The 10,270-nt window shown below is 40.9% G+C and overlaps 2 protein-coding genes across 2 annotated transcripts in view; one reads left to right on the forward strand and one right to left on the reverse strand.

Moving 5' to 3' along the window:
• Positions 1-4,092, reverse strand: part of LOC103362269 (betaine--homocysteine S-methyltransferase 1-like) — a 7,492-nt gene extending 3,400 nt beyond the window's left edge. The window contains exons 1-5 of the mRNA XM_008288581.1: positions 3,754-4,092; positions 3,457-3,589; positions 3,258-3,370; positions 2,880-3,071; positions 410-585 (exon numbers count right to left, since the gene is read on the reverse strand). Coding sequence (XP_008286803.1) covers positions 410-585; positions 2,880-3,071; positions 3,258-3,370; positions 3,457-3,589; positions 3,754-4,092 — 953 coding nt within the window. The remainder of the gene's footprint in view (positions 1-409; positions 586-2,879; positions 3,072-3,257; positions 3,371-3,456; positions 3,590-3,753) is intronic.
• Positions 4,093-4,598: 506 nt separating this feature from the next.
• Positions 4,599-10,270, forward strand: part of dmgdh (dimethylglycine dehydrogenase) — a 31,845-nt gene continuing 26,173 nt past the window's right edge. Inside the window, exon 1 of the mRNA XM_008288580.1 lies at positions 4,599-4,605. The gene's annotated coding sequence lies outside the window, so the exon portion shown is untranslated. The remainder of the gene's footprint in view (positions 4,606-10,270) is intronic.

A 10,270-nucleotide genomic window follows, 5' to 3' on the forward strand; every position in this document is an offset into this window, starting at 1 on the left:
CCACTGATTTGACAGCCCAGCATCCCAGATACTGCAAACACTGGTGATGTGTTGTCATGCTAAAATGCTCATCTGGAGGCAGCAAAGTCATTTTGGAAAAGTACCATCACGTTGCAGAACGTTTTCTGAATCATTGTCACATGATTTCAAATCAGTCTGGATGCACAGCTTTGAAACATGAAGCATTTTAGATACAAAAAACACTGAATGAAGAACCTGATCTTTTCCTTCTGCTATATTTTAACTTTGATACAGCCTGGTATGAATTATACTAGAATCATGATTCTCTGTGGTGACAGATGACTATGTGCAGCTCAGAAATGTGCGCAGCAGTTTAAATGGAGTCAGACGTTAATGTTTAACTTCCCTTTGTGTTGATTGCACAGTATTAATACCAGGATGGGTGAACTGGGTGAGCTCTTGGGAGAATTTCTTACCAGCTTTGACCAGTCGGACGGCACAGTCTCCAGGGCTGACTCCGTTCAGGTCTCCTTCAGGTCCGATGCACAGAGTCGCAGCCACAGGTTTGCCAGTCGTCTTCAACACCTGGACTGCCCACTCGGCCTCTTCCACGTGCTCAAAGTACTGCAAGCAGGCAGAAAGAAGAATCCATTAATCATTAGGTTATTATTTAAAGCTGCAGTGGGAGCTTCTGCAGAATTTCAGACAGCAGCCCTGCTTCCTGATTATAAAGCTGCAACAAGATTTTTTTTTTCTCCATTTAGAATGAACCCACAGAGAGACCAACTCGCTGTAGTTCCCCTCAGATCAGATTTACACTATTTTTCGGATCATTTCAGTTTCTCAGGCAGCTTTTATTGAGAAGAGACAAAAAACAAACAAAAAAAAACTATCAGCTCAGCACCAAACAGCAAGAAGACTGGCAGGTGAGCAAAGTGGAGCATTTAGCAGCTAAAGAGACAAATATTTCCATCAGGAGTTGGTGGAGATAAAAGAGAAATCTGAATGTTGGACCTAAATGTAATCAGGACTCAAGCAACGCCAAACGAACGGTGATACACTCAAGCAACAGATCTACCTGAAGCTGAGTCAAGTTGTGTTAACTGCTTGTTTCTGCTGCCCCCAAGTGGACAAAAAAGCTGTTACAGCCAGTTTCATCAGGTGATTTAAATCAGTGCTGACCAGTGTTTGTTCAGCTTCCACAACGAACAGCTGAGAGAGTTGTTAAAAAGCCACATTGGGGTACTAATGCGCCGACATCCAACATGCAGCTTCACACAGGCGGGTATTTAAAGCCCCCCTCTTCAATGTAAAGCAAGTTTTTTACTTGGTTAACAAGTCCACATTGGGGTTTATATGCTGGAAGACACAACATGAGTGAAATACCTGAAACTGCAGCGTATTAATGGAAGTCTCAGGGTTGTATTTGTAAGAAACCTAAAGAATCAATGCTGTTAGCTTGCAGGATGAAGCCTTCTGTGTGTTTCTGGCTTCAACATGCGCCAAGACTTCGTAGATCTGCACGTTTTAGAGAAAACAATGGTGCAGAATCACATCTTAGCCATTTTAATTCAGAAGGGGATTTTTTTCATGGAAAAACCTCAACATATGATACACAGAGATGGGTTTTTAGGGCCTAAATCAATGTCCAGAGAGACTTTAGTGCAGTTCAGCATTATCAGAAAATGCAAAGTTGAGGTTTCGACAAATAGAATGCAACAATTTATGTACATTGATTTAACTGGAATTGAAAGAAATAGTCCTAGTTTGGATGTGCACACAGTTCATGTTTATAGTGTTGGTCAGTTAATAATTTCTTGCACTAAAAGCATGTGGATAATTTAGAATGTTCAAAATTGTATTTGCTTTACTTTTATAATATTTAGGTTGCTATATCGTTGTCCCAGTAACGGTGCACCTTTATTTGCCTTCTGAATGAGCATAGGGGTGTGGCTGCCCAGTCTTCAGTCAGGAGCCACAGTCTGTTGATCTCTGCATTACTCTCACTTGGAGAACTTTGGAAAAAGAACAGCAACTTTTGTGCCAAGTATTTATTGTTCATGCTCACGCTCCATGGTGCATCGATGACAATTCTAATCACTGTATGGCTGCTCCCACTAAATAGGAACCAACATTTAGTAAAAGGCAGAACATTTTGTGTCAGTCATTTTGCACATTTGAGCCTAACAGATCAGTTTTACACATAAAATTTAGTTTAGCTTTAGTTGCATTATGGCAAATATTGTATCTCACATTTCTAAAAATCGACTCATACTGCCACGTGTTGGTGTGTGGACATATGGGCTTCAATGAGTATTTTTACACAGCAGAATTGCATTATTTCTTACAACAGTTACACCACGTTGTGCATTCATTCATGTTTTTAGCTGTGTTTGATTGATGAGCTTTAGATTTCACAACAAGGAAAAGGACATTTGCTCCTTGAGTTTGCCAGAAGGTAAAGCTTCTCCTCTGCTCTGATGGGTTTTTACTGGGATACTAAGTTGTCATTCTTGCATTAAAGTATTGAGCAGTTAATATTGTAATGATGTGGTGATGATCCATCATGTTTTAAATCTATAAACACAAAAATATTTAACTGAAGCTTTAAAAGTATAGAAAAATTTAATTGCAAATTGGAATATCCGTTAGAAAAATTGTGATTTATCTCCTAAAACTGTTCCGCCCTGCTGCTTAGAGAGGTCTATATATATGCACATTTAAATGGTTACCCTTTAATGAAGGACCAAAAATTTGGATATTTTTTGCTTTCGCTGCAACAATTATTAGAAACTGTTTCTTGAGAGCTTCCCAGCTGCTTGTGTCAAACAGATGAATTACCACGTTCACATTTCAGATAACTGAGCCCTTGTCAGCACTTTACAACAGGAAAGAGATGCTTCTGCTTTACCACCTACCTCTGCAATCAAGAAGTCCACGTTTTTCTGCACAAAGACATCCACCTGCTTCTTGAAGATGGTCTTCACGTCATTCTCACTCTTGCAGCTGAGATAGGAGGGAGTCTGAGAGACTCCTCCTGCCACCAGTGCATCCCCTTCATTGGCCACCTCCCTGGCCAGGTCACAAGCTGCTGCGTTTATCTGCTGCCCCTGTAGTTCAAAGTGGAAAAAAAAACACAACTTCAAATGTAAGCTGAGAACACCAAGTGCCTGTTTCCATGGCCTGCGGCTGGTTTGGTGCCAGCCCTGGTGCTGCTGCTGCTGCCAGACCCTCCCCCTGACTGTGGATGAGAGCTGGGAGCAGCTGCAGGTTAAAGCGCACAGCCCTTTACTCACAGTGAAGGCCTGAGCGTTGCCTCTGTTCTCCAGCTTATCATCGCTTGCGTAGAAAGTGAAAGTCTGCATGACATTGGATCCAGCCCGCAGGAACTCCCTGTGCAGCTGCCGCACTGCAACAAGACCACGGACACTTGAACTGGAATTACAGGTTAGGAACAGAAATCTAAAAAAAAAAGAGGAAAGAAGGAACTCCTACCAGCCTCAGGGTGCTCAGCTGCAGCCTCAGGTGTCCACGGACCAGCTTTGACGTATCCCCTCTTCTCAAGGGCGAAGACAAAGCCTCCGTCTCCGATGACCACCTCTCCAGCCTCCAGACGCTCCAGAATGTTCTGCAAAAGTATGTCACAGTCTTGACAGCTCTGCAAAGCCACTTCCCTTTGCAAGAAAGTGCGCAGCTCTCCACCAGCCTGCCTCACAACTTGAAGCATGCAGGAGAAACTCAAACAAACAAAAGGCGCGCATGAATGTTGCGCTTCTCTGCGTGCGTTCTCACCTTCTTTGCTCCAGCTGGTGCCATGATTATTGCAGCAGTGACCGGCCCACTCTTCTCAGCTACAGAGTCCTTCTGAGTTTGGAAAGGACTTTGTGCACGCATCCATGCTGCATTTATAATCAGAGAGGGGCGCGGAGCTCCTGATGTCACCGCAGGAACCGCCTGCCTCTCGCCTTTCCTCCTCCTCCTCCTCCTCAAGCAGTGCACATTTGGACAAAAATACAGCCTATTGTTCGTGATAGTCAAGGCGTCTTCTCCATTTGTTTGGTATTTGTGGAGGGAATAAATTATAAATATGATGAGAAGGGTTTTTGGAGTTTGCATAGGTTTAATATGCATGCCACAATACAGAGCCTATAAAAGTATTCTCCCTCCTTCTAAGTTGTTCCTTTTTATTGCTTTTCATCATTGAATCATTGTCCATTAAATGAGGCCTTTTAAAAAACTAGAGTTTACACAAAAGGCCTTTTCATGTCAAAGTGAAAACACATTTCTATAAAGTCATGTCAATAATTGAAAATATGTAAAATGAGTGATTGCAGAAGTGCTCAATCACTTCAAGTCAGTATTCAGCAGATGCATCTTTGACTGCAATCTTTTACAACACAGAGTCTATGAGGATAGGCTTCAATCAGCTTTGCATATCTGGAAATTGCAATATTAGCCCTTTCTTCTTTGCAAAACTGCTCAACCTTTGTCCGCATGAACAGGGATCATGATGGAACAGCCCTTTTCAAATCCAGCCACAAATTCTCAACTGGACTGAGGTCTGGACTCTGACTCGGTCACCCCGCGACTTTCCCCTTGTTGTCTTTAAACCATTACTGTGTAGCTTTTGGCTGTGTGTTTGAGGTCATTGTCTTGCTGGAAAACAAATCTCTCCACAGTTTTTTGTTTTTTGCCTGCATCAGGTTGTCCTACAGGATTTCCTTTGCTGCTATCATTTTTCCGTCCTCCTTTTTAAGCCTTCGAGGGCCTGCTGCTGAGAGTCATCCCCATATGATGCTGCCACCACCATGCCTCACAACAGGGATTGTGTGTTTGTGATGATGTGCAGTGTTTGGTGTCAACCCAACAAACTGTCTAGTCTGTGGTCCAAAAACTACATTTTGTCCTCATCAAACCAAAGAATTTTATTCCAGTTGGCTTCAGAGTTTCCTACAAGCCTTTTTGTGAACCTTGGTCCAGATTCATATTCAGCAGTGGCTTTCTCTGGAAGCAGGTATTATATGCACATCTAGACTACTAAAGCTTGTAACTTCTTCTGAGGAGTCATAGGTGTCTTAGTGGCCTCGTCTCTTTCTTGCTTAGTCACTTAGTTTTTTCAGATGAACTGCTCTAAGGTGGATTTATGCATGTTCGATGGTTCTTCCATTCCTAATGATGGATTTAACTTTACTCTGAGGGATATTCAGTGACTTGAAAATTGTCTTTCATCCATCTTCTGATTTGTGCTTTTCAACAACCTTTTCACTGAGTTGCTCAAAGTGTTCATTTGTCTTCATGTTGTAGTTATATTCAGGAGTATTGATTTATCAGCGCCTGGACCTTCCAGATACAGCTGTCTTTATATTATAATCACTTGGGACAGATTCACTGCACTCAGGTGATCTTCATCTCACTAACTGTGTAACTTCTAGCACCAACTGGCAGCACATTTATTGATTAGGCGAGTCCCTTTAAAGCACGGGTGTCGAGTCCTGGTCCTCGAGGGCCGCAACCCTGCATGTTTTAGATGTTTCCCTCTTCCAACACACCTGATTCAAATGATCAGGATTGTTTTCAGGCTTCTGCTGATCTTGATGATGAGCTGATCATTTGAATCAGGTGTGTTGGAAGAGGGAAACATCTAAAACATGCAGGATTGCGGCCCTCGAGGACCAGGATTCGACACCCCTGCTAAAGCTAGTGAATGCTTGCGCAGTCACCTGTTGGACATGTTATATTTTTAATTAACTGACATCACTTTGTAGAAATCTGTTTTCATTTTGGCAAGAAAAAGTCATTTTTTGGGGGGCATTTTTTTCATAAAAGCAAAATTACATTTACCACCATTCATTGCTGAAAAGCCAAAAAAGGAGAAAATTTCCAGGGGGGATGAATACTTTTTTGTAGGCGCTGTATGCAATCACGCATCATAAAATGTAATGACGAATATGGAAAATGCACATGGGATGTTCATGTGAAATACTGGAAGGCACGGTGAAATGTCAGGGCAGCGTGTGCCTGAAAGATTAGTACAGCTGTTAAACACAATGGAAAGTGCTCTGAATGTTCATAAGCTGAGATCTTGTGAGGTTTCATGTGATGAATACTTGCAAATTTGGATTTTAGGATAGTGTATGGGAAGGCAGCTAGAAAGGATGTGACAAGAAGAAAGTGAGACAGTGACGCATGCAGAAGCTGACTTTACACAGTGTGATGGAGGGATTCTGTGATGCACGAGGCGCAGATTGGAAACTGTATTTAGGAATGTGTGCAGCTCTCACATCTCATTTGCTCTTGAGACCAGCCCAGTTTGTTGTACTCTCTGTGAAGTTTGCAATAAACCTACAAGAACAACGCTGACTCTGCTCCTTTTCCTCCCAAATGTGTTCGTGGTTGTGGTGGTCAGAAACTAGTGCTACATCAGGACTTCTTCAATGTCTTTATTTCTGGAAAGATCCCACAACCAGATACCTGAACTGTAGCCAATGAGATAACACAGTTTGACAGGAACTGATACAGAAGCTGTGTGATGAAGTTATCATTAGAATGTCCAGTTTGACTGGTTCGGCCTGTTAACTGGTGATTCTGAATTGTCCATAGGTGTGAATGTGAGTGTGATTGGTTGTCTGTCTCTAAGTGTAGCCCTGTGATAGACTGGTGACCTGTCCAGGTGAACCTGCCTTCACCCTGACTCAGCTGGGATAGACTCCAGCCCCCCGATACACTACAGAGGATAAAGCGGTGTATAGATAATGGATGGATGGATGTGAGTTTTGAGAAATCTCTTTTCATCACTTCATAAATCAGAAAATACTTTCAACAATCACAAACAATAATTGTAGCCTGTGAAGTGAAGTACTCTATAAATCAAATAATAACTGATCAAACCCCTCTGTGGCATCCTTCAGAATATAGATCTGACTTCCTGCAGCCACCGCCCAGTACTTGGTGTTCTTTTCCACAAGGACGCTGTGTAGATTTTTTGGCTTCCAAAGGACTACAAGCATCTGCTCTCTGCAGTGTAGATTAAGGTTCCATATAGGTTCCACAGCTGCATGGACCGATGGATATGAGTGTGATTTTGGAGGTCAGTCATAGTCTAACGTGTAACTTTCTCAAGTGCGAATGTGGAGACTCGGATCCTGCAGGTCACGGAGCAACAAAGGATTCTTCAGTGTCGTATCAGAGACATCTGGTGATCAGCTGTTAATCTATTTATATGACAAAAGATTTGCATTTTCATATATTCTGGATTTTTAAATGATGAGGAAGGAACAGATGCAACTTTAATATATATATATGTTTTTTGACAAGTAAACTGTTTTGCACCCAACACGCAAATTATTATTCCAAGGCTGCCTGGAGCCTTTTTGTCACCGTGTCTTACTGAATGCAGCATGTCAGGTCTGACATCCTGCAAAGAAAATACCCTCAAGATTTAAAACTTTCTGCCAAGGGAAGCTTTAAAATGCCACTGTCTTTTCTGCTATTTCTCACTTTTGTCAATGCAAGTTCACTGGTGCAAATGAGGAAATTGTGTGTTTGGCTTGATTTTACATGAACAATTTGGGGGGAATCAATCAGAAGTATTGTTTAGGACTGTAATGAATATTTTCATTAGAGAATAATTAGCTGATTATTTTATGGATTAATTGTCTCAGTGTTTCTTCTATAAAATAGCAGAAAATTGGAGGGAAAACTCAATTTAGTCACATAATTTAAAAAAAGAAGAGAAGTTGACACATGATTTCACTGACTGATTAACAGTCAAAACAGGAACTGATTAGTTTAAAAAGCTAATGTTGTTGTTTCCTGATGACAGGTTTCTCTTATTGCCAGGAGGCTGCTGCCGGAGCTGTATTTGTATTTGTATACATGTGTTAAAGTGAAGCAGTCACTCCTGCTTTAAAATAAGAACATTGGGAGGAGGAAGTTCTGTCAACACTCAAGAGTTATTTAACTTGAAACTGCCTTTACAAACAGAGTGCAGCGTTTGTGGCCCCTAAAAAAAGGTGAACCACTTACAACTTCACTATTCCCTGTTAGATCAAAAATATTCTTTGTTTTCTTAACAACCTTTTCAGGATCTTAAGGCAAGTTTATTAGGCACTATGACAACATGTGATGCAGCACAGCTACAGGAAAATATCTGAATAAAAAGTCCCAAATTTAAACCAATAAAAGGTAGTGGCTAATGGAAATGTTTTAGGTCCTGATTCAAAAAAGAAATGAAAGTACTGATTACAAAATTGCCACAAAACTGTATTTATTTATTTTTTGGTAACACAAATCTATTTTTTATTTTATCGTGGTAATATTGGTGCTGGCTCCCATTCTTCTCTACATCTGCCTCCTCACTACCTGACTATAACCCTCATTTTATATACTGTACTGAATGAAGTTGCACAAGTCAGTTAAGGCACACTGAACATGACAACATCTGAACCTGAAAGATATATACGAGATATATTTAAAAGAAAAAAAAGGTTCAAAATCAAATTCAAAGCAATGTTTGACTAATTCAAAGAGTTTTTTGTTAATAGTTGTATCCATTTTTAAGCAAAATGGATCAAAATCTGTAAAAATGTACCTCTAGTGGCTAAGAAAGAATGAAATCTTGTTAGGAAGTTTGACAAAAGAACTCTTTACCTACAGAATCTGTACACCTACGCAGGTGTTTCTGTCATTGTCTGTTGCTGTAGATGGGGGATAAGTAAAGATATAATCTATCAGGTCTCAGAAGGAGCAGACCAGCTAAGATGCGGTTTAATAACCTTGTTTGGGTTTACCAGAGCATGCAACCTCTTTTGTTTTCATGTGTGTGAGTGCTGCGAGCATGTACTGCCCTATATACAGCTACTGCACTGCTCTTCTGTATGTAATAAAAATAATCTTTGTGTCAAATAAACAAACAGATAAATAAATGCCACGATGCATTTGAAGTAAATAAACCTCTTCTGCTACAAAAAATGCAGGTATGCACTGAAGAGGCCATATTTGTAAAAATATCTTGCTCTTCTCACAAATACATGTTTTCATCAAGCACGATATCCTTAACTGAAAGAGTAGCTGAACAAATGACTTCATTTATTTGATCATTCTAAGCTTCGTAATTCACAGAAGCAAATGCATTGTGTGACTCAGCTGTTTCACCGTTCTGGTATCTTGCCGAATAAATCGTCTGCCGCCACAGACATGAATCCTTATGTAGAGAAATGAATGCTTTAAGCCAGATTACCATGGTGACGCCCTCCTTTGGCCAGCCAGCCAAGACCTACACAACAGACTGATTCCAGGCAACCAGTGGCATGTTAGACTGAGGGGCCAGAGAAGGATGAGAATTAATGAACTGAGGAAAAACCAAAACACAAAGCTTGGTTGGGAGAGAGAAATGCTATGTGCACATTTATGCAATGTTCATGGGGAGGTGTGCAGACTGATTTGCCACTTTTAGGAGATGCATAAGAGCTTTATATAGGTTACAAATGCAAATATCAACCATCATATATTCTGTATTCAGTAGATGGAAAGAAACATTGTAAAGCCTTTTTTGTGCTTTAGTGATTATGACTTATAGTAAAATCCAGTATCTCAAATTAGTAGAATGTTTCCTGAGATCCATCTAGATGCATTTACAGTTTAAAAATGTCAAATTTCTGAAAAGTATGTCCATTTATACACTCAGTAGTTTTGAGTTTGAGGCTCCTTCACCACCAATTACTGCATCAATGCGGCGTGGCATGGAGGCGATCAGCCTGTGGCACTGTTGAGATGTCATTGAAGTCCAGGTTGCTTTGATAGCAGCCATCAGCGTGTCTGTATTTTGAGATCAGGTGTTTCTCATCTTCCCCTTGACAATAGCCTACATGGGGTTCTATGGTGTTCAGGTCCAGTGAGCTGACTGGCCAATCAAGCGCAGTAATGTCATAGTCAGCAAACCATTTGGTTGTAGTTGTGGCTCGGTGGTCGTGCAAAGTCCTGCTGGAAAAGAAAATCTGCATTTTTATAAAGCTTGTCAGCAAATAGAAGCATGATGTGCTCTAAAATCACCTGGTAGATGCTGCGTTGACTTTGGACTTGATCAAACACAGTGGACCAACACCAGCTGATAACGTGGCATATTAATCACAGACTGCAGAAACTTCACACTGGACTTTAACACCTTGAATTCTGTGCCCGTCCACTACCTTGTCCTCTGGTCAACTTTCAAGTCAGCAGTCCTTATGATTGTGGTCGTGTGCATTGAACTAGACCAAGAGATACACAGTATTTATGCTGTTTAAACATTAATTTACTCAAACTCAAAATG

The sequence above is a fragment of the Stegastes partitus genome, unplaced genomic scaffold (genome assembly GCF_000690725.1).
Source record: "Stegastes partitus isolate 25-593 unplaced genomic scaffold, Stegastes_partitus-1.0.2 Scaffold566, whole genome shotgun sequence".
NCBI lineage: Eukaryota > Metazoa > Chordata > Actinopteri > Pomacentridae > Stegastes > Stegastes partitus.